Source organism: Leguminivora glycinivorella, chromosome 19 (assembly GCF_023078275.1).
Source record: "Leguminivora glycinivorella isolate SPB_JAAS2020 chromosome 19, LegGlyc_1.1, whole genome shotgun sequence".
Taxonomy (NCBI): domain Eukaryota; kingdom Metazoa; phylum Arthropoda; class Insecta; order Lepidoptera; family Tortricidae; genus Leguminivora; species Leguminivora glycinivorella.
Window position 1 is genome coordinate 5035699 of NC_062989.1, and position 27342 is coordinate 5063040.

A 27342-nucleotide genomic window follows, 5' to 3' on the forward strand; every position below is an offset into this window, starting at 1 on the left:
GGAAACGAGTATGCATACTGTATAATATAACATACATACAAAAAAATAAAATAAAAAAACATTCAGTCGAATTGAGAACCTCCTCCTTTTTTTGAAGTCGGTTAAAAAGTGAAATCTGTACTTCTGGGGTAAATAATATAATGGAATATAAAACCAAAGTAGTGATTTTGCTTTGCTTTATTATAAATTATACTTATACTACAAACGGGTTTACTTACTATTACATACATATAACACTTAAAACTAGTTACAACAACAATACTAGTCTATCAGCCTCTTGTTTTTGTTTTATGCTCTAAATTACGAATAGTAGATATATCGGTAGCCATTTTACTTGCCAATTTTTTTAGTTTGGACCCAGTTGCTCACAAGATGTTAATGGAGCAGTATTGCTATACATTCACGCGCTACAAGCGAAGCCGAATAGCATGGAAAATGTAGTCAAAAGCGACTATGGACAGGGGGCCACTTTATAACTTCGACAGCTCGATTTCAAATATTTTTTCGCTAATTTCATTGAAAACTAGTGGTCAAATACCACTTCACCCATTTCTAGCGCTCGCATTCCAAAAGTATCATGTTTTCCAAATTCAAAAGTCTCCCTCCCCGTCCATAGCTGGCTGTGAATGCATTCGCGCGTGTGGTCGGTCCTTAACACGTTAATTCCTCGGGTTCCTCGGGTTGATCTCGGTGACGTTCTGCAGACGGATGGTGACGTCAGTGAGCGCCATGTTGTCGAGTATGAAGTCTGTGATGCTGGATGCGGACGCGGAGGGGCGGTCGAAGGGGAAGCCCATGGCGCGCTTGTCGGGGAACAGGCGGTCCTTCAGGCCGCAGAAGCTGGAGGCCTGGTCGCAGGACAGCTCGGTGCCGTCGGGTTGGTCCACCTGGAATTATAAAAAAAAATACTGCAGATGCGTCTAGACGGTTGATATTATTTAACTGAGTATAGTAAACTGAGTTTTATTAATGTAATCTCCTTTTAATAAGTGGTGCACAATAAAGTATATTATTATTATAGTAAGTATCAGTTTCAGTATGAGATTTATAATTAACAACCTTTGATGTAGGTACGATAAGAAAGCCCTGTATCTGTGCAACACCATTGTGAAAAATTGATCCTTCGAACCGGATTATCTATTGCATGAAGTTGGTCGTCGGACGATCTGATTTGTGGTTGTGTTGAAGGTCGCCAGATCTGATGGAATAGTTCATTCACTCACCCGGTCCAGATCGTAGTTGGAGCACATAACAAACAGCAGATACTGCGCTCCGCCTTCAGTCCCTTTCGGCACCAGCATATGCTGCGGCCAGCCACACCCGCAGTAGTTGAACGTCGCCAGGTCGGTGCGGCGCGGATCGTCGGCCTGCACGCTGAGGTCGCGGAACGTCTGTTCGAAGGGAATGGTCACGGAGGACTGCGTGGATTGGCGGGTGATGGTGTTCTGCCCGGCGTTCACTGGAAAAGGGTTACATAGTGAGATTAAAGGAGTGGTGAGCTGGTGGACGCATAAGGTCACATCAGGCAAAGTCCAACAACAACAAGCAATGATGATGGTGAGGGAGTGCTAAAGGGAGATCGAAATTGAGACAGACCGATGGAGATAAATGACAGGAGAATCAAGTGGTCGAGATCCTCAGTGATGAGGAACCTTCAAAGAAATTACAAAGAGAGAGAGACCGAAGATATAGAAAGTACTGATTCAAACTTTCACGATTTTTACACATATTTAAAATTGCAAACGGGACTTAATCGCGTATTTACTATGTTTTAAACACTAACCTCCGACGTTTCAAGGACGGCATTGTCCCCGTGGTCTCGGAGCAGACTGGCTGAAGTTGACATCAACATCTTCTAGCTGTACGAGTTTTTCGAACTACCCGCACCTGGTCCTGACTACCCACTTGAACAGTTTGTGCACTAGGGATGTCACCTTGTCGACACACAACACTCACGATATTCGGATTTTCAACCCGCGATATTTGTTTCTTCTTGCATTTACTAATGACCGGGTTCCATGTGGATGAGATATTAAAACCTTCGTCTCGATTGAAATTTTTATACTTCTTAATTTCAATGGCTTCACGATCCGAATATCGTGAGTGTTGTGTGTCGACAAGGTGACATCCCTAGTGCACAAACTGTTCAAGTGGGTAGTCAGGACCAGGTGCGGGTAGTTCGAAAAACTCGTACAGCTAGAAGATGTTGATGTCAACTTCAGCCAGTCTGCTCCGAGACCACGGGGACAATGCCGTCCTTGAAACGTCGGAGGTTAGTGTTTAAAACATAGTAAATACGCGATTAAGTCCCGTTTGCAATTTTAAATATATAGAAAGTAGTTGATATCTAACATCCGTTTTTGAAATTGGTGTAAGTATTTAATAGACAATAAAAACATTCTCAGTCCCTAAGCTTTTAAGGCTGCTACAATTATATTATTGGTGTATTTTCTATCCTAAACTGTAGGTACATTACTATTGTTCATGTAGACATATGTAAGTAGTAGGTACGTACAAGGCACAACGAAGCGGTCCATCTCGACAAACATCTTGCGCTGGTCGTTGAGGTTCCAGGGCAGGTTGCGTTCGTCAAACTTGGGCGACAGGAAGATGCGCACTGTAGTGCGGCGAGCAGAGCCAGTGTTGTTCACATTGATGCTGCAAACACAACAATAGGTCAGTTATTAGGAGTTACACGGACTAGCAGCTTTGTAAAATCGACTCTGCTCTATTTTGCAAAGCTACCAGTTATTTACTATTTTACTAATAAATCAAAACCAGCAAAATGTTCTAACTGCCCCAAGCTCGGTCAAGTCATCAGTGTTAATCTGACATGATTGTAAGTTTACTTTTGAAGATTTCAAAGCTTCATCCCATAACTTGTCGAAGCTCCTTCTTTTCCTCAACACCACCAGGTAGACTGGGGCTTAAGGGGAAATCCGGCCCTGTCTACTTTACATACCCATTCATATTAGATTTAGGTTATTAACTATAATTGAATGTACCGTCTGATACTCCGAATTGAATTGAAGGTCCTGTGACTCTGACTTACACATATTGGAAGGGGCGATGGTTGAGATGAGTGAAGCGCGCGAACACAGGCGCACGGTTGGAGAAGTCGAGGCCGCGTGAGAGATCCACGTCACTTTGCATCCAGAACGTGTTCAGGGTGTTGGGCTGCCCGCCTTGGCTCTGGATCGTGGCTGCCATCACTCTTACGCCGGGGTTCTCAAGCTAAAGAAATACTGTAACTTTTAATGCTGTTCTTCAACTAAATGCACAAGAGGGTTTGAGCTATAGCCCCCACGAAAAAGCCCAAATAAGAATTTCAGTAAAGTAAATTTTACAAGAATCTAAACTTTTCGCATAGCACTGAGTTTAAAACCTTCCGTAAATCCCCACAAGTGAATGAGCCGGGCATAAAATTAACAAGGCTAAAAAAATACGATTGAGGTGGTGTTTACCTCAGAACGAGTATAGCGCGGGACGAACGCAGATTCCTTGTGGGATTGGAACAGGTCGTCGATCCATGCGTGCCAGCGGTAGAAGAAGGGGTCGCGCATCGTCGTCGCCTCGTCTGCGATAGTGCTGAATGATTCCTGTGAAAAGAAAATAATAAATAATACGACGAGAGAGTGATGAGATCCTTTTCCTTTTCAAATTTCGCTGACCACGATACTTTTGAATGTATAAGAATCGGGCTGGGTTGCTAAGATAGCGCACTTGGGAAAACCGACTGTGACGGTGGGTTGATTCAGATATCGCTAGGGAGTCTCTTCCAGCGTGGAAGCCAATCCGCGGCAGGATCGGGAAAAGTGACGTGTAGAGGCTATGTAGGCTCGCCTACTGGAGTATTCTTTCTATAAATAATCGATGTTGTTCAGGTCAGGGTAACATTGCAATCTTACCAGGTAGCGGTGGTCAGGGTCATGCACGTAGGCGGAGAAGAGATGGCCGTTGTTGTGCACGGAGCCGTACAGCTGAGGGTTGGGAGACAGGATGCTCGCCTCCACCATGTTTCCAAGTGTGTCGATGTCCAGAGGCATGGTGCCGCCGTTGGCCTACACAACAATAAACGATTTGAAAACTCATGAGCGCACAGTGTACCTCTTAAAATTATTAAACTTGTTGGATAACTTACAAGTTGAGCGCGTCCAGAAGCAATAGCCTCTTCAACAGCTCTCCTCTGTCTCTCCATCGTCTCCAGGTTGAGGTTGATGCCGTCAGACGGGCGGTTCAGGCTCTGCCAGCGCATGCCGGATTGCCGTGGGGGCCAACCGCGCGCCGATGTCAGGCTGTCCAGCTTAGGGTAGTACGCCTCAGGGATTGGCTCACGCCAGTTGTTGAACTTCTTTACTCGCTTGAGCGCGTTGTTTAACCGTTCTCCATTGTAACTAAAAATAAAACAACTCGTTTAGCATGAAATAATATAAAATAGGTACCTAAAGTAATTTAGAAGTTTACGTACCGCGCGATAATTTGCTGGTGCATGTAGAAGAACAGCTCGCCACGGCGGTCCTTAGCGACGATGGCTCTGTCGCTGGCAGTGAACGGGTACACCAAGTGCCAATGCCAGTGATGAAGGTTCACACCGATATCTTCACGGAAGTATGCCAGACGGTGTTCCTCTTCCAAGTCAGTGGCAGTGTAGTCCCGCGGGATGATAATGGGATTACGCTGTAACGGAACGCGAGAAGTTAAAACAGTGTATGGTTGAAACGGAACGTAATGTCATTCGTATGACAGCTGTCAATCTTCCGTTCCGTTGTACGAAGTTAACGATTTGTAATTTTGCGTTAAATAAAAATATTATCTATTGAAATTAAAACTCATAACACAGAAATAGATTAACAAATTTAATCGGCGATTGTGAAATGTATCTGAATACTAAAAACAGTAACTATTTATCTTCAGGATTGGTCATCACAAGCTCGTCACAAGGTTGTCAATGTCAAGTTGCTTATATGGAACGGAACGCAAATAATGCAAAAGTCACGTAGGCCACCTATCGATGACCGAGTTCTCAGCGCGCGTGTTTATATTTTTACAAAAATATAACCTGGAATATTTCAGTGCAGCTTGATAGCAACCTAAGGAGCAATGGAAGACTTACTCCAAAACCCAGGCGTGGTCGTTGTACGAGCGAAGCCCGAAGGACAGAGAAAAACTTTCAAACCGAATGTGCGATCTCTGAATAAAATTCCTGACGAGTTACTAAATGATCCTTTACTAAATAGAGCCTGTGAAGCGTTGCCTCAGAACTACAACTTCGAAATACATAAGACAGTATGGAGAATAAGATCGGTTGGTGCTAAAAGAGTAGCTCTTCAATTGCCAGAAGGTATGTATCTCTCTCTAGTTTTTTCGTAGTTTCAAAGGTATTAAGAAAGATTTTAAGGATTTTCTTGTATTTTTCAGGATTAACGATGTTCGCTACTACTTTGTGTGACATCATTGAGACATTCACGGAAGCTGACACGTTAATAATGGGTGATGTGACTTATGGAGCATGCTGCATCGACGACTTCACCGCGGCCGCTCTCGGCGTCGACCTACTCGTGCACTACGGACACTCCTGCCTCATACCCATCGACCAAACCACTGATGTGAAGGTTCTCTACATATTTGTCGACATCAAGATTGACCCGTCACACTTTATAGACACAATCAAACTAAACTTCCCTAAAAGAACACACCTAGCCATAGTTAGCACAATTCAGTTTGTCACTACTTTACATGCCATTGCTAAAACTCTTAGATCTGAAGAATACATAGTGACAGTCCCACAATGTAGACCACTGTCTCCGGGAGAAATTCTAGGATGCACTGCACCAAAAGTTGACTCAGAGTACATAGTGTATCTCGGTGATGGTAGATTTCACTTAGAAGCAATTATGATAGCCAATCCTAGCATTCCAGCCTATAAATATGATCCTTATGAGAAGAAATTCACATCAGAGCAATATGAACATAACTTGATGCAAGAAAACAGGCAAAACCAAGTGAGAGTAGCAGGAGATGCTGGTAATTTTGGCCTCATACTAGGAACTCTTGGCCGACAAGGGAGTACAAAAGTTTTAAGTAATCTAGAAAAGCAAATTAGAAATGTAGATAAGAAATATGTGAAAATCTTGTTATCAGAGATTTTTCCTAGTAAATTATCCTTGTTTAACCTTGATGCGTTTGTCCAAGTGGCATGTCCAAGATTGTCCATAGATTGGGGGACAGCTTTCCCAAGGCCCTTGTTAACTCCATATGAGTTTTCAGTGTCACTAGGAAACAGTAAATGGTTGAAGGAAGATGGGACATATCCAATGGATTTCTATTCTAATGCTAGCTTAGGGCCGTGGACTCCGAACTACAAGCCGGTGTTATGTTCTGAAGGAGACAAGATATGTGATAACTGCTGTGGGGGGAAAGGGAAAGAGATGAAGGAAAAATAGTTCTTTTACAGTTAGTCACAGAGAACCTCCTATAGAGTGGCAGTCTTGTATATTTGGTTCGCGATACGAGTCACCAGTGTTTGGGGTGCGAGGAGCGGGCGGGGAATGTGTTAAGCGCGCTGTGATTGGCCGTTTCAAGGACGGCGGGCAGTCGCGCCAGATGAAAAGGGACAGAAGTATGACTGTCCCTCTACTGACGCGTAAGTGGCCAATGTAAGTTGACCTATGCCGGCTCTGAATAAATTATAAATATGACTTATTTGTGGAATGTAATGCCGTCTGTTTTTAAATTTGAGCTTCTTGTTACCTTTCCACACCATTTCACACTACAGGTGGACATCTTTAAGGCATCAAAATACCCTTTTCCAATTTTTTTGTGCGAAAAACACGCGCTGCTTTCGGGTCTGTTACTTGGTCGATACTGATCGGGCACGGCGAGCGCCCGCGCTTATATCAGTGCAAATACTAGGAAGGCTGGCCACCGCGAGTCGTCTTGTAATAGATGTCTATAGGGGTTGGTCTGTGCAGTTAGTACTTACAGCAGCTTGTGTTCCTGGAGTGACTCTGGCTACTTCTCGGGCTTGGGAGAACACTTTGGAGTCCAAGAACTTGGAAGGGAAGGTTTCTGCAAAGTTCTGGATGGGGACATTCCTAGTGTCACGCCTGCAACAATGTGATATTATAGTTTGATGTTGTAGATTAGATACTGATATTAATTATTGAATTTGTAAATAATATTGTGTACATACTATTTATAGATTTGAGATTTACAAAGAACTATGCTACTTAATAGTATGGCAAGCTTGAAAATGTATTATTATATTATTGTTTACTTGCTGTTTAGTATGTTCTCATGAACAAGAGCTAAATATATGAGTATATTAAATAAAGTCAGCCAAAAAAATATTTAATGTAATAAAACTCATGAGACATGGCAATGCTTGGACTGACTTCAACACATGAGCTTGCAAATATTCTAAAATCATTTGACCATAACAATCTACATGAATTCAGAATCTAGGGAACGATTTTTGAATCTCGAACCTTTCTCGAACGTATGAATTCGCCGTTCGAAAGTCGTAGCATAAGGCTCCGCGCACACGGGCGACAAAGTTGCTCGACGACTTTTTTGTCTCTGTCGTCACCCCTTGCGACAGTCTCCGAGGTGCGCACACGGGAACGACAGCGACGTAACCACAGACTACTAAAAAGCTATTACCATAGACTAATTCTATTATCTTTGGATATTTCGGATGCAACTTTTTCTTTTTTCATGAAATTGAGAGCCTATCTAAAATAATTTTTTGGTACTTCAGAATGAGTGTTTAAAAGTTTTGATGATTTTACAACCCGGCATCGTTTTTTCTTAATATTGTCGGAATATTCTTTTAAATTATTGTCATATAAAATCAGTCTTTCCTCTACTTCTTCAATTAAAAGACAGATATCAATGTCGTCTTCAACAATCTGCATTTAAAATTATCTTTTTTTTTGAATAACTGGCAACATTGACAACCGACCGACGACTGTTTTGTCGCCGTGTGCGCACTTGCTTTGAAACCCATAGGGAAGGAGACAGTTGCGTCGCAGGCCTGTCGTCGACCCCTACGACAAAAAAGTTGCGTCGCACCGTGTGCGCACCTTCATACTAGCCCATAGACCGAGCGACGGAGACAAAACTGTTGCGTCGCCCGTCTGCGCCCAGCCTTTTACGTTGTTTTCCACAGACTTTCGAACGGCGAATTCATGCGTTCGAGATTCAAAAATCGGTCCCCTGATTTAACGCCATCTGTAGATCTTACCTGTGCATAAGTGCTACAGAGTAGCCATAGTTGAACAACTGAGGGTTCAGATTGGCGCGCGCGAAGATGCATGTAGACAGGAAATCCTGTAGTTGGTTCTCAGGGACACCTGAAATTGAATATATATATTATTTTTTAATAAAATAACTTGAAAAACATTTGGATTTTTTATTTGTACCTACAGTTATTCAGAAAAAAATAATTAACCATTATTTTTTTAACTCGTAAACGATCTCGTGGCGTGGCGTGGCGTGGCGATCACATGACATTAAGCTAACAACCAAAATGTTGGTCTATAAGGCCATAGTCATACCGACGCTTCTTTATGCCGCAGAAACCTGGTGCTGCTACAAAGCAGACATAAAAAAGCTGGACTCCTTCCATCTACGCTGTCTTCGCTCAATTCTGCGCATAAAGTGGCAGGACAAAATACCGAACACGGAGGTCCTCCATCGCGCTAAGCACCAGTTGAGGTGGGGTGGCCACGTCGTACGCATGGACGATAGTAGATTACCCAAAGCGGTTTTCTATTCCGAACTCGCTGTCGGAAAGAGGAAACAGAGGGGTCAGTACCTACGCCACAAGGACGTCCTCAAGCGTCACCTAACCACTTGCGGCATACCGAGTGACTCCTGGGAGAAGATGGCGTTGCGTAGAACTGAATGGCGCGCAACTGTGCATAAAAAAGTTGAACAATACGAGCGGCAACGTTTAGAAGACCTGGATGCTAAACGCCATCTCCGTAAGACACGACCGAAGCCCTCGTATAGCTATACCTACAACCCCGCCGGCCAGCTTCATTGCGCAACCTGTGATCGCACTTTCAAAACCAAGTTTGGCTTCGCAAGCCACATCAGAGCGTTCCATGCTTCGGATCAATAACCGTTGGAGGAGTCGCCGTCGCCGGACACGGCGAGGAGGACTATATATAGTCTGTGGTTGCGACCGAGATGAGTGCGAGGCAAGCGCGCAGCGACTTCGCCAATGGCCTCGCTTAGTGTGATAGCGCCCTGACTGACGAACCCTGAAAGGCCTTCGGCCCCTATCATTGTATACGTAATGAAGTGACAGGAAGTAACAAATAGTATTTTATACAATCGTGATATAATACAAAGCTTTTCAGTCGAGTACCATGTTTCAACGCGTCAATGACTTCCGTAGCGTACTCCTGGTGAGACGGGATAAAGAGCGAGACGTCGCGAGTCTAGGGGAAGCTGTTTCGCTTTGTTGAACTGCGGCACCTGGCTGAGCTGATTGACCTTCTAGTAGGTTCAGGGTTTACCGATCTTGCATATTGGTAGATAGATGACATGAGGCATCAAGTTACTCACTCATCAACACGTCAATGACTTCCGTAGCGTACTCCTGGTGAGACGGGATAAAGAGTGAGAAGTCCGCGTCCACGGGCAGCTGTTTCGCTTTGTTGAACTGCGGCACGGAGCTGAGCTGCTTCACGGGGATCTTCTCGGAGGCGTCCTCGCCGAAACGGTTGTTTAGCTCGATGCCGTTGGAGGAGTATTCTTCGGGCTACAATTTAAAAATTATCAGCATTTTTGCGTTATATACATACATACATACACGCCTCTATCCCATAAAGGGGTAGGCAGAGCACATGAAACTACTAAAGTTTCAGTGCCACTCTTAGCAAATAAGGGGTTGACTGAAAGGAAACGAAACTGTGACATTGCAGTGACAGGTTGCCACTGTTGCTAGCCTCTCGCCTACGCCACAATTTAACCCATATCCAGTCGCCTTCTGATACCCACGGGAAGAAAGAGGGTGGTGAAAGTAGCGTTAGATCTGCTTGCTAAAGCGGCTGGGGTCTCTAACTTAAGAGTTATAATGGGGAATTCCACGAAAATGTCGCTTACGACATGCTTTTGCCTTGTATGGCAGCCATTTCAATCAAATTCGTAAAGCTCAAGAAAATACTGCCAATTTGTTAACCCAGTCATGAAAGGTTGTCAGACACAACTTTGATTTCTTATCGTCCTTAGAAGTATTAGAAGAATTGTATGTCGTAAGCGACATTTTCGTGATATGCCCCTAATTAAGCTTAGCCTAAACAGGAAAAGTAGGTACCATCGAAAGACATAACCCGGAGGTGATGGAAACTAGGTCTTAGACACTATTAGGTAGGAAGGAAGCTAGTTTCATAGCGATATTTTCATTGAAAGACATAGGTATATGATTCCAGTCCAGGCGATGTTTGAAGTCACGAGTCAGTATAGATATGTAAAATCTAAGAGAAATCGTGCCTACTAGTAAGGCCCCCCACAGACGGGAGACAAAACTGTTTTGTCTCCGTCGTATTTGTATGAAAAGTTGCGTCGCCTCGTGTGCGCACCTTCATACTAGCCCATAGACCGAGCGACGGAGACAAAACAGTTTTGTCGCCCGTGTGCGTGGAGCCTGACTTCTGATGTAGATGGCGCCACACGGATTCATTGTGGTTATCTACTAGGACAATTGATTAATATTTATACAAAATGTCTGTTTAACCGCAAAACTAAACCGATTTTGATGAAATTTGGCATAAAAACAGAAGCAGTTTAATTCTTTCTACAGCCCAAGTGGCCAGTAAGATATAAGTGATATAACTCATAGTACTTACCAGAACCTGCTCCGTAAGCTGGAACACAGCATTTTTGTCCCCCTTCGGCGTGATGAGCGGCTCATTGGGCCGATCGAACAGCAGCTTCAAACTGTTCACTACGTCGGCCATTTTGTTTTTAAAAAATAAAATTAAAAACAAAAGAACGCTGGTGCTCACTTCACGAAGTGTGAAGTGGGAATGGTGTGCTGAGGTTCTGGGGCCTGTTTTATAGTGGTGGATAGCTGTGAGGGGTGCAAATGTTTGGGAGTGCAAAACCACAGTGTACAATGATAATGTGTGGTTAACGATGAGTGCAACTCTGTTAGTTTAGTTATCGGAAATGTGGTTTAAATTTTAAATATCGGCTACATAGAAGAAATTACACGATTTTTTTCTCTAATAGTGGATGTAGGTAAGTATAGTACTCGGGTTAAAAGCAGAATCAATTATTTTGTTACACTTTTTTTTCAGCAGATCGTTAGTTTTGCTTTTGACCTGACAATATTTCCTCATCCAAAAATCTTCAGTACGTTTATCACAAATTATGAAACTCAAATAAGCAAATATGGACCCTATGACTAAAAAATAAAGTTCAATATTACATGTAAAATTTTCCTGTGTGCTGCCTAAGCCCTTTAGCTAGTACAGTCACCAGCATAAATAAGTTATGATTTCTGTACCTTGTCGCATTTAATCATTTGACAACTTCGTATGACATTTAAAACAAGATGTTAATGTGACAATGTACATAAATCATCACTTATTTGTGCCGGTGACTGTACATAGATAAAAAAATAAAAGATAAAGTTACGGTTAACAACAAAAAAATATATTTACAACAAAACTGATTTAATTTGTACATTTCACTATCACAATTGCTAAAATAAAATCTCCAATGGTAATAATAATCACAAATGGTGAACTAAATCACAATTTATTTTACCTAATTTAATATTTTTTTAAATTATAATATGGCTATTACTTTTCTTTTAAGAACTTGCAAACGGTTTCTAGGAAGGGTTGGGGCTTCTGGCTGTGGACCCAGTGACCGGCACCGTCGATGAACACCAGTTCTGCCAGCGGAAAGTACTCTTGGATCTCTGGCAGGTCATTTTTACTGAAAGCAGAACAAATTAAATTAATTTGATGTACAATTCATGGTAAACGGGGTTTTTTATCATGCTCCCAACTAGCTATTATAAAAATTAATAATTTAACATAGTAACAAATTTTAGTCTTAATTAAATTACAAATGTAGTTTTAATTATGACAGACCTTTATATTGGAAAATTCTAACAATGTTTCTCATACTAGCAAAAAAAAAAATTATATACATTTTGTACAAAATCTTACAGCGTTGTACAGCAAAAAGCTTAAAAATTTAAAATTCTTACCCTATATAGTCTGACAGAGACCCTCCTATAAATAAAGTAGGCCCACAGTACTGCAACCCTTTCAAACTAGATGGAAACTTCGAAATATGTGACGAAAAGTTCTCCTTCAAAACCGGCAGGTTGACTCTCCAAGTATAAGCTCCTGTGTGAAGTTGCACCAGGTTCGTTATCATGAAGTTCCTCAAGTTGACATCTGGTGTTATTGACTTGAGTTGCTCGTCGGCTACTTTCCTAGCCTTGGACATGGCAATGCCGGGGCGCACGGAGACGGCTGACATCGCCTCTAAGAGGTTTGCCATTGAGTTGATATGAGGGCTTGTTTTTACTGGTGATATGTCCACAACTATTAGACTCGAGACTAGATCAGACTGAAAATGAAAAATTATTATGGATTAGACATTAATTAAGAGTGAACAGGCACCTTCAGGGCGAGCTCACTCCATCATAGGCCACGTCTTTGCCTTCGGCTAGTCCGTGGCCAAGAGTAAGCCCATTTATAATAAAATAAAATACAACTACTGAATGGTGGCACAGCATGATGAAATGAAGTTTGAAAAAAATAAATGCACAGTAAAAAATTAGTTAATGTGGGTTTCACTTTAGACTAATAATTATTCATTTTATTGTTTACTTGTTCAACACAACATGAATAAAAATGTTTCAAAACTTACACAAAGCAATGACAGCACCATAGCAGTCCTGCCCCCCATACTATGTCCCATAACGGACACTTTAGACAGCTCCAACTTTTTCAGCAGGTTCATAACATCGTGAGCCATGTGAACATAGCTGTGTTGCGAAGAATGCCTGCTGTCACCATGGTTACGCGCGTCTACACTGATTACTTTCCGCCCAGTCGTTCTATGGATAGCCTTGCTCATACTGTTCCAATTGTTCTTCGATCCCAACAACCCATGTAATATTACTAAGGGAGGCAGTGGATTATTCTCAGATTCAGTGCTCTCGTAAGATGCGTAAGCCAAATCGACAGACTCCGAATTTTCTGAAGTAAATGTCGCCCGTTTCCTCACGATTTGTGAGGATATAACGGGATATGTTTTGAAGAATGATGCCAGGATCTTGGTGTTAGCTTTGAAGGGTAACATTTTAACTGATAATTTTGTAAACAGAATTTTGAAAAAATTGGAAAAATTACATGATTGGTGTCAAAAGTGACATTTGTGTGACATTAAGAAACGGTTTGAAACATAGTTTAAGCGGTTTTTAGGTTTGTTCGATACACTTTTAGGGCCGATTGATTCGCTTCACAGAAGTATAACTAAATTCGCTTTCAAAAAAACAAGGGGACGCCCCTTTCTTGCGAAAGGTCTTAAAAAGCAGAGTTAAAAAGCGTATAAGCTGGCGTGTAAGCGTATAAGGATCACATTCATTAATGATAACTTAGGGTTCATTCATTCCAAATGTTCCTTAGACCAATGCAAGCTCAGCGTAGTTGGTTGCATTCTATAGCAATAAAACTAACAAGCTTTTGACATACAGGGCTGATGTATTGCTCCAGCAATGTACCGTATGTAGGTACTAGGTATATTGTACGTACGTTGCTACGAAAAACGAACCCTTAGAACACCTGCCGGTAAAGTATAGGCATGAATGTTGTACGGTGTGATTTATATAATTATATAACATTGTTCTTCCAGCTAGGTACAATACGAATAAGTACTTAATTAAAATTCTTCCGTAGGTAGACAAGGTAACAGTTTTATTTATTTTTCGTAAGGAACTCGTTGACGTAATTGAAGAAGGTTGTAGGATCCTCCGCGTGAACGTTATGACCGACTCCTTGAACATACTTAAGTTCCGCGTTCGGAAATATTGCTTGGATTCCTCTTAAATCACTTGTCCTGGAACATAAAGACATTCACTATTCAGTCAACCTTTGACCAATTATTAGGTATTGAGATGAGATGGTTCTCATAAACTTACCGAATAATTGCGTTTTCACATTATCCGATCCCATATCAGATGTAGGACCGATATCCCATACCACAGTATAATAAAGAGTGATATCGTACAGTATGGCCACTCCCGCTCCCCGCTGAAAGCGCCGCCCACCCCCTTTCGTTTACCTCACAGTTACCGCCTGTCAAAAACGCGAACAGTCGACCTGTCATATTTCACTCATACAAGTATAGTACGCGTTCACCTACACGAGCTGAGACTGTGTGCTAGGAACGCGCCTCTTTCGTATATGTATTTGATCGCCAGTGTCCGAGGTGTGCCCATACATTTAAGCCGCCTGTCGCGGAGATCGCGAAGTCTGTTATTGTGGTATGTATCCAAACCGTCACTCTTAGCGTATTCTTCACTGGTAACACTGGCGATGGAGGTGAGCAAGTGTCAGAGGTGACCGCGAGGAGAAAAGGGCGGAAACGAGTTGAGACACGTGGAGAGATGTGCTCTGAGTACTGGTACGTAATTCGCCGTGTGGCACGTGTACGACGCTCTTGGTAAGTGAGACATTGCTATATTTGATATACTCATGGATATTGCAGTGACCATGAGTTAACAGCTACCTTGAGATAGAGCTGAGTTGTTGAGTTGAGTGATATTCTGAGTGTAGCTCGAGTTTGAATGCAACATGTGAGGTGGCTGGTATGCTATCGGTTTGAGTTACTGGAGGTTACTTTATGGAGGCTGATGGATGAGCTGTAGGGGTTGTTGTGGAGGCTCGTCGGGGACCACATGGTTCCCACCTCAGTACTCATCGCAAGTTCTTGAGCATGAGATAAGAGTGCTGAGTTGCGGGATGCACGATGAGTTCTCCTTTGGAGATTCAGTTGTGCCGTGCATCCACCGATAAGAGCCACGGGACTTGGGGCCCTTCTAATTTTCCCTGAGAGAGTTTAGAGGTTGCATTCATAACAAGAGATGAGATCGAGTTAGATTTGAGATGGAATTGTACGCCCATCGAGTGTTGATTCATGGTCGGTGCAATGGCTATGTTGTACTGTGTTATATGTATAGACCCATGTAGCCAGATTGCTGTTACATCCCTTCTAGAGTAAAATCTCCGCTACATTTTTGGTGGAGATGCTTAAAACCGAACTTAAAGCAGTCTGTCGGTTGCGGTTGACGTCTTTGGAGAGATAAAAGAATTAAGTATGAACTTAATATTGAGAATTTTCTGTTCAACTCAATTTTTTTTTGGTTTGGGTATGCCCATAGTGGTGTATACACATGGGGTAGTTATGACCATTGTGGTGGGTATAGACAGGTAGTAATATTACCTACCCAACCATGAAGAGAATGTGCACGTCTCGAGCTCCGTACTTAATGTTGCACGGAGGACCGGCCGACAGATGAGTTTTATTTGTTCTATAAGTCTAAATTTTATTTACGCAGAAATTGTAATGTGTTTAAAAATTATTGATAAAGGAGCGGTATTTACGCATTCTTTTAAACATTGGCAACACTGCTCTGTCCACGTTCGGAAATACACAACTCATCACGTTCGGAATTTATTATATAAATCTGTCATTCTGTGCACCTTACTTCGTTTGTTTTATTACAAATTAATTTAGGTGTAAGGATAATAATAAATATTAAAACATTTACTTGTTTTATTTCCCTCACGGCTATATTTACGATGCGGTATATTTGTTGTGTCTGGAACGAATCGGCAGCGAACACGACAGATTGATAGGTCAGGTCGTGTAAAGGAGGCTTAAGAAATAGAGTGAAGTTTAGTCTATGGCTTAAGTTTTGTAAACTTACCCGGTTTTCTGTTCGTTTTCGCGTGCTGTGATAAAAGTTTGTTTCTAGAAGTAAAAATTAAATAAAACTGTGTAATTACTTAATTTAGGAGTGCTAAAGTGTGTGAGCAGATTGCTAAATAACTCGCTGTAAGTAATAAATTTAAGACGACTTCACTATTAAGTAAATATAGTAATTAACATCTTCTTGTAAAACTAGCAAACTTCTATGGTTTAAAGTGGACTCAAAATCAATGCATTTCATTGCAGATTAGCATCAAATAGGACACACATAAGATTAATAAGTAAATGAAGAGTATCAGTAGCTTGCATTGCGTACAAAATGGACCTTTTAGTTTCAACATTAGAATTGCGCTTAGAGAGGCTAACAGAAGCTTTAACGGGAGCCGCCGAGGCTCTTCATAGTATGGAGACCGGCGTAGAAAGGGACAGGATAGTTGCCGTCAAAATTAATGTTAATAATAGATTATCGTCGTTCACAACAGACCTCAACAGATATTTGTCTGGTGATAGCGCCAATGTAAGAGAAGATCTTTGGAAACAGTGTCGCGACGTGCAGATTAAAGCGGAGGACGTGCTAACGGAATTGGAAATTGCCATGAAACTCTACTGCCACGAAGGAGATAACAATAATAGGACACGTCTACCTAAATTAGAACTCGGCAAATATAATGGTGATGTCCTAAAGTGGAATACATTCTGGGACAAGTTTGCAGCCAATGTCGACAATAAGGATATTGCCAATGTGGAGAAGCTCTCATACCTGCTAGCATCTTTGGAGGGACCAGCCCTTCAAGCAGTTGAGGGTTTGGAGACTACAAACTTAAATTATCCAATTGCGGTCGATATCCTCAGTAGCCGTTTCGGTAAGCCTTCAAAGGTCATTGACGCTCACAACGAGGCTTTGCAAAAACTTACGGTAGCAAAGGATTTACCTGAAGATTGTAGATGCACTCTGAACGCCATAGAGAAGCACCTGAGGGTATTGGAGGCTCTAGGGGAGAAAGTTGATGCTAGTCACCTTAGAGTTATTATACTTAATAAATTTCCATCTAAAGTGGTATATCAAGTGCGACTGATGGCGATTGATGATTCATTTTCTGCAATCCGAAAAGCTTTAGATGCTGTAATAACAGCAATGGAAAGTTCGAAGAGTTTGGTCGTTTTAAATCCAGAGAGTTCTGTTATTCCTGTGAAGTCCAGCATGATGGAGCTTCAACATGATGCTTCAACAGCGACGTTGCAAATTGCTACGAGAAAACGAAGATGGCAACAAAAGAGGGAAGCTGTCTCAAATCAAAATAGGAAACGCATGAAGAAAACATGTATATTTTGTAACGGGGAGCACTATAGTGAAGATTGCACCAAATTCAACACCTATAAGGAAAGGATCGGGAAACTGCAAGACAGGTGCTATGTTTGCTTTCAAATAGGGCATCGTGCCTCCAGATGTACCAGGAGGAGGAAGTGTGTGCATTGCTCAAAGATGCACAATAGAGCATTGTGTCGACAAAAGGTGCAGCGGGGTAAGGACACTACCATGGTTGTTTCAAATATGACTTCAGTTAATACACAACTAAATAAGCCATCTAATTTCTTACAGACAGCTGTAACCCAAGTAAGGACAGCGGAGGGGAGAAGTCTACACATTAGACTTTTACTTGATTCGGGAAGCCAACGTACCTACATCACAAACAAAATAGCTAAATTACTACATATCAAACCTGACGGAGAAGATTGTCTAATGATTTATACATTTGGATCAGAGAAGCCTAGAGAAATGCTTTGCCCATATGCAACCATTACTATAGTAAGTAAACGTAATGTTGAAAGAATGATTAGAGTGAATATAGTCCCATACATCACTACAAAGGTACCAATGGCTATGATAGAGTCACCGATGATAGACATCTTGGCTGACGATACTTCTACTGGTGAAGGCATTGATTTATTGATTGGAAATGACTTATACTTTTCATTCATCAGAAAGAGTGTTGACTTGGGGAATAACACCTTTCTAGTAGATTCTGATTTTGGCTGGTTTCTCGCAGGAAGTGCTACCAACAACACGGAAGGGGACATTCTATCTGTGGCTACGTATTGCCAGTGCCATGATATTAATCAAGACCATTTTACAGAACCAGATCTTCCCCTGCGTACCATAGACGTCAAATTCTTATGGTCACTTGAGAGCATCGGGATATGTGATTCTACAAAAACTACATGTGAGGAAGAAGCTGTTCAGCACTTCAACAAGACTGTCAAATACAGTGAAGGAAGGTACCAGGTCAAGTGGCCATGGATAGAGTATCCACCAAAATTGCCTACTAATTTCGGACTTGCCTTTGGTAGATTAAAGGGTGTATTGCGAAGATCAAATAAAGAAGATAAAACAGAATATGAGAAAATCTTAAAGGAACAGTTGGAAGCTAACATAATAGAAATTGTGGATCCTTCCACTCAAGTCGACCATCCTGTTCACTATCTACCTTTTCATATGGTTCAACAGAAAGGAAAAAGGGGCAGACTGGTCTATGATGCTTCAGCTAAGTTAAAAAACGAGAAAAGCTTGAATGAGTGCCTGTACAGGGGCCCAAACATGCTGGAAGACTTGACAGGATTACTGCTGAAATTTAGGATTGGGAAGATTGCTGTCACTGCAGATGTTGAAAAAGCATTTCTTCAAGTTGGTCTACAGAAAGAGGACAGAGATGTGACCAGGTTTCTCTGGGTCAAAGATTTGGACAAAGAACTGGCTGAAGACAACATCGTTCAATACAGATTCTGCAGAGTCCCTTTCGGGGTAATATCAAGCCCTTTCCTCTTAGCAGCAACAATTCGATACCACATTTCAAGGACTAACAAGAGTCTGCTTCCAGTGATAGCGGATAAATGTTATGTAGACAATTTGGTGACTTCGGTTCAGTCAAGAGAAGAGGCTCTCAAATTGTATGCTCAAACTAGGAACTCATTCAATGAATTAGGAATGAACATACGAGATTGGATGTCGAACGACAAAGAGTTCATGGACAAGATTCCCAAGCAAGAGAGAGCTAAACCAGAGAGTGAAATGAAGATCCTCGGTTTGGTATGGAATTTGAAAAATGACACTTTACGTCTCAATCTGAATAACGATACCTTTGAAAGTGAGACTGTAGACAAGGGCATTACAAAGAAAGGAGTCTTGAGAATGCTAGCGCGTCTGTATGACCCATGTGGATTCGTATCCCCACTCGTGCTACCGGGAAAACTCTTGTTCCAGGAGATCTGTACTAGGAAGTTCAAATGGGATGAGATTCTGCCTGAAGACTTGTTGACATCATGGAGGAACATAATTAAAGATTTAAAAGCTGTTAACGAAGTAGAACTGCCCCGACATGTTACAAGTGGAGTAAAGCCGGGTTGTACTAAGTACGAACTACATTGCTTCACTGACGCGTCAATGAATGCATATGCAGCAGTCGTCTACTTGCGTGTCATAACTGAAGAGCATGTATCAACTTCGTTTCTTATGTCTAAGTGCAGAATAACCCCGGCAGAAGACAAGAGCGATCTCAAAATTCCTAGACTTGAATTGCTAGGGTGTCTGATAGGAAGTAGACTTCTGAAGTATGTCAAAAGCCACCTAGACCTAAATATATGCAAGATATATTTGTGGACGGATAGTCAAGTTGTCCTAGCTTGGATCGAATCAAGTAGGCTGCTTCCACCATTTGTATTGAGACGAGTCAATGAGATCAAGCAAATTAAGGATATGTTAGGAGTAGAGCAGCGCTATGTTAACTCAAAACAAAACCCTGCAGATATAGCTACTAGGCCAGAACTGTGGCATCAAAAACGGGATCTATGGCTCCATGGTCCAGATTTTCTTCTACAAGACCAAAACAATTGGCCAAAGCAGCAGAAGAACGAAGAATTGTGCTTGGTTGGGAGGGCTCTGGACATGGTGGACGGTCCAGAGATGACAATGAGAGGATATGAAGACCAAGATAATGAACTTGACTTTCCTGAATTGGAAGAAAATTCTGCACCCACTACACTTCATGAAAGTTTGGATTCTTTGCAAGACCTCTCAGAAAAAGAGTCAGTGTCCGAAATAAAGAAGTTGCAAGGAAAATACTTTTCAGAAGAAGTTTCAGGAAAGGTCACTAGTTTGTCACGAAACTTAGGTCTCTTTAGAGATGAAGATGGGATCTTGAGATGCAAAGGAAGGTTCGCAAATGCAAATTTATCATATGATAAGAGATATCCCATTCTGATTCCGAAGAAATCACCCTTCACAACCGAGATAATACTGAAGACGCATAGAGATAACTACCATGTTGGTGTACCGCACACGCTAAGCATATTACGCGAGAAGTATTGGATCCCTCATGGGCGAGCCCAAGTTCAGAAAACCCTAAAGATGTGTTCACAGTGTGAGAAATATGCCGGAGGTCCTTACAAACTGCCACCACCACCTGCACTACCCAGTGAAAGGGTTAACTATAGTTCTCCATTTACCTTCACTGGATTAGACTACCTCGGACCGGTTTTAGTGGAGACAAATACTGGCAGAGAAAAACGATGGATTTGTCTTATGACATGCCTAGCAGTTCGTGCTGTACATTTGGAGTTGGTCAAGGCTTTGACAGCTGAGGAGTGTTTGCTAGCGATACGGCGTTTCGTAGCTGCCAGAGGACCACCTAAAGTATTGATATCTGACAATGCACTACAGTTCAAGCTGACGAGTGAAGTACTGATCAAGTCATACTGCCAGGAGAAACATATCAAGTGGAAATTCATTACGCAGCTTGCACCCTGGCAAGGCGGTTTTTATGAACGTTTAGTTGGACTGGTAAAACACTGCTTGAAGCGCACACTTGATAAGCATTTATTAACTGATGGTCAAATGCAGACAGTAGTGAAGGAGATTGAGGCTGTCTTGAACACTAGACCTTTGACTGCAGTGGGTTCTGACCCAGAGGCAGTGCTGCGGCCAGCAGATTTTCTATCCCTAGGTGAGTGCCTAGAGATAAACTCAGAACTTTGCGAAGGAACCTCACAAGGCACCAATACGAAAGTCGACTTGGTCGAAGGCTGGAAGAGAGGTCAGAGGATACTTAACGAATATAAAGAGATGTTCACCAACCAATACCTACCAAGTCTGCGGGATAGATTCAGCCACTCTCATAAACAACCGCGAGTGATATCTAAGAAGTCTCCAGAAGTTGGCGACATCGTTCAGATCAAGAATGACTCCAAACATAGGATCAATTGGAAGGTTGGCAGAATTTCAAGCTTGATCCGAAGCCGTGACGGTGAATGCCGAGCAGCCAAAGTGGTAGTTGGGAATACAGAATTCACGAGATCCATAGCACACCTGTATCCGTTAGAGTCTGACACGTACGGCCCAACAGATTATGCACGTTTACCAACACAAGACACTGAAATGGCAGAGATACCAGCTGAGCCCATGGAGATAGTTGAAATTAGAGAACCCCCGAAAGTACCTGATACTGAATCGACAATCGAGAGAGAAGTTGTGTTAGATTCTGAAACTAGTCCTATGCAAACTGAGCAAGCTTCTGATAATGATATACCCGACGAGACAGAAGTGAAAGAGACAATTGTTATGGAAGACCAGCCACAGGAAGTGACTAGAGCAAGGCGGAACGCTGCCATTTGGGCTAGAGAACGAATAGCCGAATGGACGCGTCAGCTGATGACGCTACTTATGTGATCTTCTCGCCTTCGGGAGTGTCGCGGAGATCGCGAAGTCTGTTATTGTGGTATGTATCCAAACCGTCACTCTTAGCGTATTCTTCACTGGTAACACTGGCGATGGAGGTGAGCAAGTGTCAGAGGTGACCGCGAGGAGAAAAGGGCGGAAACGAGTTGAGACACGTGGAGAGATGTGCTCTGAGTACTGGTACGTAATTCGCCGTGTGGCACGTGTACGACGCTCTTGGTAAGTGAGACATTGCTATATTTGATATACTCATGGATATTGCAGTGACCATGAGTTAACAGCTACCTTGAGATAGAGCTGAGTTGTTGAGTTGAGTGATATTCTGAGTGTAGCTCGAGTTTGAATGCAACATGTGAGGTGGCTGGTATGCTATCGGTTTGAGTTACTGGAGGTTACTTTATGGAGGCTGATGGATGAGCTGTAGGGGTTGTTGTGGAGGCTCGTCGGGGACCACATGGTTCCCACCTCAGTACTCATCGCAAGTTCTTGAGCATGAGATAAGAGTGCTGAGTTGCGGGATGCACGATGAGTTCTCCTTTGGAGATTCAGTTGTGCCGTGCATCCACCGATAAGAGCCACGGGACTTGGGGCCCTTCTAATTTTCCCTGAGAGAGTTTAGAGGTTGCATTCATAACAAGAGATGAGATCGAGTTAGATTTGAGATGGAATTGTACGCCCATCGAGTGTTGATTCATGGTCGGTGCAATGGCTATGTTGTACTGTGTTATATGTATAGACCCATGTAGCCAGATTGCTGTTACATCCCTTCTAGAGTAAAATCTCCGCTACACCGCCATCTTTGATTTTTGCCTATGACATTCTTCCGACATCCGATATAGGATCGGAAAATGTGAAAACGCACTAATGACCACCTCATATAGATAGTAGATGGCGAGTAGGTTTAATAGGTGTATGTGTGAAGTTCAACTTTACGAATTGAGATAGTGAATGGTTGACTGGTAGATAATGCCGTAAGTGCGTTTTCTCATGCATTATCCGATCCGATATCGGATGTAGGACCGATGAAATTCTTCCGACAACCGATCGGATAATGTGAAAACGCACTACGACAATAAATCCGCTATTTGTACAATTTTATGTCGTGCTTGATTTTAAATAAATAAATAGTGTCTGCATAACTTACGGCAAGTAGTTAGACTGTGTGCCTCCAATAAACAGAACCGGGCCTTTATACTGCATGGCCTTCAAATCATCCGGAAAACTCGCGATCTCCAGAAAATGATTTTTCAGAGCATCCAAGTTGCACATCCAGTCAATCTTGTCGCCTCGCTTGCCGATATTCATCAGAATGAAATGGATACCCCTCCCTCAAACAAGCCACTGGCCATTAACTTCTGTTTAGCGAGGTTTCTGGCGTCTGTGACAGATGCTTGTCCTTGGAAATTGATGGCCTTCATGTGGTCTATCAGTACTGGGAAGAAGTCGTTGAGGATGCCAGCAGTGGAGACTGGGGAGATATCGACTACGATCAGACTGTGGACTTTCATTGGCTGTAATACAAGGAATAACATTTCAGGCCAGTAAGACTCAGTTAGCCTTGATTTAGGTATATATCAGCTGGCCTAGCCGTAGTGACAATTCTTCACGCTGCGTGGCGTGGTATCTAATCTCTCTCCCGTGCTATTCCGTATTGGCGCGACAGTGTCAATCGATTGATTGTTTAAAACATAGTAATACGCGATTAAGTCCCGTTTGCAATTTGAAATTGAGTCAATTGCGTAACGGAATTGCGATCCATGGCGCATGAATGATTGTCACTTTGGCTAGGCCGGCAGCGGTGATAATAGGCATATAGATTTACAACGAGACTAAGCTGGATTGATTGGACAAAATCATCGAAATTATTTAACCCATAAAACCATTTCAGTCGCAAAATCTTCAAATCAGTAACTAACTGTCAAATGTGACATAACGCGTGGTAACGGCGTGCAAACAATGCGACCGTATTGATACAATAACAAAATGTAGTCGTCGTGTGCACTCGTTACGGTAACAAAATGTGTACGAATTTGTGGCTGTCAATGTCACTGTCAGAATGACTTTTAACGACACTTTATTAGTCGACGTTTGCACACATAACGGTAACAACATGTGGACGAATTTGTCATTGTCACTGTCAGAACGGTTTCTGACAGTGACATTGACAGAATTTGTACACACATGTGTAGGTCTGATTACCGAACTGCTCCTAAACCACTGTATCCGCAAATGACAATCTGAAATACGAAGGTTTCTCAAACTGTCTTGTGAAGTTGTGGACTGGTTGCTTTGAATCATTTAAATATGAGCGAATTAAATAATAATAAACGACGACGACCATTTAAGCACTCTTCGACATTTTATAGAAATGTGGGAAAGTTAAGAAAAGTGCAGAATGATAATACAAATAGATAAGCACTTTATAGTTACTTAATGTATTAAATATATAATTTTTAATTCTTATTGATAAAAATGAAGTGTACTGTTGCTTTACACAATAAAAGTAGGAGGGCGTTTTCCAAATTAAATCCCGAAAATCGAATTTCACCTGATCTGCACGTGTTTGGGCTCATTCTACTCAGAATCACGAGCTGATTCGATCCCGACGATAAAAAAATGTGTCCCAAATTTTCCATACAAAATTCGAGTTTCCAATACGTCACGCTCGTAGTAAAAGTTCATACTAAAATCGTGACGTAAAAGGAAAAAAATATTAGGACACTTTTTTTTATCGTCGGGATCGAATCAGCTCGTGATTCTGAGTAGAATGAGCCCAGACACGTCCAGATCTGGTGAAATTCGATTTTCGGGATTTAATTTGGAAAACGCCCAGGAATCAAATGAAATAGAGTATTTACTGTGATATTAATAGAATTTCTGTTGCGCAATGATAGTTTTTTTCAGTACAGATGCTGCTTTTTTTAACGCAGTAGTGCGAGCAAATCAAGCAATGATTAATTTCTTGTCTGGTCGAAACTCTTAGCTTAGATTTAGGTACTGAAAATCGTCGTACGATACACGTGCGAAAAGGACATTCACAACTCGTGTCGATTTAAAACACTCCCTTCGTTCGTGTATTAATTTATTGCTACTCGTATCGATTTTCCTCTTTTCCGCACTCGTATCTACAAGTATTTTGTTTGGGTTACAAAAAAAACACATTATTTACTCTACTACGTTTTATTTGTCTCTTTAACATTACAAATTTGTAGACACTTATCTATACAAAAATCTTGACAAAAGAAGTACAGATCGCTGAAATGAATGTTGATAGTAATATTAATGAAGACTACTTCAACAAGTGTCTATTGTGAAATGCCGCACAATACTAGTTGCTCTATAGAAGACCATAATAATATGATCCCCGATCCTTTACAACCCAGCAGCTCGGTACGCACGTTACAATTTTTTTTTAATCTTCTTTAGTCAGGGCAACTGAGTACGACGGCATATTTAATTGTTTATAAAGTTTGAGGATACCTGAAAAAAATGAATACAAGAAGCCATTCTGCTTTCGGTCACGCGTGTACGCTGCGACCATTTTGCGACCGTTTATTGACCGTTTGGTGACCGTTTGGCGACTGTTTTTTACATGGAATATTACCGTCTTAATCCATATTTTAACAACTTTATTGGTTTTCTAGGCATTATTTTTATTATTTCAGTATAGTATATGCACCAGAGCACTAAAACTTCACCAATCAATATACATAACACGCAAACACCGAGTAGTCAATAATATTATTACTGGTTAAACTGAGGTAAATTGATGGCGCGTTGATAAATTTAGACTTATTTTATGAAATCACTCGAGCAATTTAATTGGCCATGGTAATTAGCCCACATTATATTACAAATGCAAACAATATTTATCTTTAACAAATTCTTACGCCATTACATTTTAATGTCAAATGATTTTATTTCTTTTTTACTTTGACGTCTCTGACAGTCGCCATTTGAAAAGAATGAAATGAACGAATGATTTTGGGAAAGTAGTCGCCAAACGGTAACAATGTGTGCACGCGTAGTGCACACTTCTGTCACTTCTGTGACCATTTGTGCCTGTTACCAATCGTCCCCATTTGGGTCGCCGCGACTAAACGTCGACCGTACTGCGACTAAGCATTGAGACCCGAAGATCTGTGTGTACACAAAATAGGAGGATTTGCGTAGGAACGGCGACCGATTATGGTTATATGGGAAATTAAACTAGATCTCGGTTTCAATAAATCTATCAGAATAAATGTTGCCATCTAGTCTGTTCGGAAAGAGAAGAGCGTGGAATTTATGAGGCCCAATACATTCTGTGACACTTCTCTTCGCGAACAGACTCCATTGTATGTAGCAACAAAGAAGGAACGAGAAAACAATCCCTGCGATACAAAAAGCAAAGTACCTGTGTAAGCGCTAAAGCCATGCCTGTTCTCCCACCCATGCTATGACCAATCACCGTAGCTGCGTTCAGACCCAAGGTGTCAATCAGCTTGCCGACATCTCCAGCCAGTTCGTGGTAGCCATGGGAGCTCTCGTGAGGACTCTCTCCATGGTTACGAGCGTCGGCAGCTACGACCAACCGGTTGCATGTTGTGGCTATCTTTTGGCACATACTCGCCCAGTTCCTTTTGAATGTAAAGAATAATAGAAGTAGGTACTTATATTAAGAAAATCATATTTTATTATGAAGAATATGAAGTTTTACTTGAACCCTGCCAAAAAAAGTAGAAATTAAAAAGTAGCTACATCGTAGTGTCATCGTCATCCTTTTCTCACACACTCGTAGCTTGTGGGTACTGGGTAGGTACCTTGATTTGAAAGGGACATTAACAACATTAAGATGTTGCCAGTTCTAAATTACTACTCAATTTTTGCACGTACCTAAGTAAAAACAGCGTTGAAAAATTGGTTACTTTTACCAGTTTTACCTACCTAAGACAGCAGCTTGGCCGTTGGATAGCGCAAGCAAAGTAAAGTTACTACGGTAATCATGGGTAAAGATTTTGTTCGATAATGAATGTTTGCAGTGCATAGGTACTTAGGTATAAAGATTTAATGCAGACATTAAGTATGAGCTTTTACCTCTTGGAGCCCAACAATCCATGTAGTACAACCACGGGCGTGCCAACATTCTCGTTCTTTCCATACACGTTGTAAACCAAATCAACAGCTGACCGGGTTTGCACCTAACCGGAGTGTGTAAGACGAGGAGACAGTGCCGCAGTACTTGTAATACCTTCATCCCATATCCGACCAAGTTTAGGATTATGAATTATGTCATTTCACCTAATAAAAGTAGGTTTGTAGGATTTTTTAACACATTTTCAAAGCATTATTTATATTTTTTGTGTCTACTTTATTTGACGTTTGATTATTGTCACTATGTGTCATAATTCACAAAGTTTCAGCTATAGACCGTCAACCAAATCTTGTCACTAGAAAAATGCGGCAAATTTGAAAAATCGCGAGCTAGCAACACTAGTTTTGAAAATCGGTGGAAATTCGCGTGTCATTTGTATCTTATCTGTGGAAATCTCCACCCTACCAAAAAGAGAAATAACTAGCACATGTCCGTCCCTTTTTAATACTTTATCTAATTCGTAAGGAAGGAGCGAGCCCCTTGAAAAAAATATATCTGTGGCTGTTCG

At 41.7% G+C, this 27342-nt stretch overlaps 4 protein-coding genes across 4 annotated transcripts; 1 reads left to right on the forward strand and 3 right to left on the reverse strand.

The window, feature by feature from the left end:
• Positions 1-162: 162 nt before the first annotated feature.
• On the reverse strand, positions 163-11033 carry LOC125236841 (phenoloxidase 1-like). Its single transcript, XM_048143776.1, has 12 exons — positions 10860-11033; positions 9577-9772; positions 8246-8354; positions 6983-7106; positions 4469-4677; positions 4142-4394; positions 3909-4061; positions 3465-3599; positions 3053-3234; positions 2516-2658; positions 1224-1459; positions 163-887 (listed from the first exon to the last, which is right to left on the reverse strand). Exons 1-12 carry the CDS (start codon positions 10968-10970, stop codon positions 660-662), a joined length of 2079 nt encoding a protein of 692 aa, XP_047999733.1. The 5' UTR covers positions 10971-11033; the 3' UTR covers positions 163-659.
• LOC125236842 (2-(3-amino-3-carboxypropyl)histidine synthase subunit 1) lies at positions 4989-7104 on the forward strand. Its single transcript, XM_048143778.1, has 3 exons — positions 4989-5341; positions 5419-6454; positions 6972-7104. The coding sequence occupies exons 1-2, from the start codon at positions 5101-5103 to the stop codon at positions 6441-6443; spliced, it is 1266 nt and encodes a 421-aa protein (XP_047999735.1). The 5' UTR covers positions 4989-5100; the 3' UTR covers positions 6444-6454; positions 6972-7104.
• A 615-nt stretch (positions 11034-11648) lies between the features above and the next one.
• LOC125236843 (protein ABHD11-like) lies at positions 11649-13410 on the reverse strand. Its single transcript, XM_048143779.1, has 3 exons — positions 12907-13410; positions 12236-12603; positions 11649-11958 (listed from the first exon to the last, which is right to left on the reverse strand). Exons 1-3 carry the CDS (start codon positions 13339-13341, stop codon positions 11820-11822), a joined length of 942 nt encoding a protein of 313 aa, XP_047999736.1. The 5' UTR covers positions 13342-13410; the 3' UTR covers positions 11649-11819.
• A 510-nt stretch (positions 13411-13920) lies between these two features.
• On the reverse strand, positions 13921-27042 carry LOC125236844 (protein ABHD11-like). The gene is given in 5 exon segments (XM_048143780.1): positions 13921-14097; positions 22845-23028; positions 23031-23211; positions 26097-26319; positions 26777-27042. Coding segments are annotated over 4 exon segments (717 nt in total). The 5' UTR covers positions 26307-26319; positions 26777-27042; the 3' UTR covers positions 13921-13955.
• Between the last annotated feature and the right edge of the window lie 300 nt (positions 27043-27342).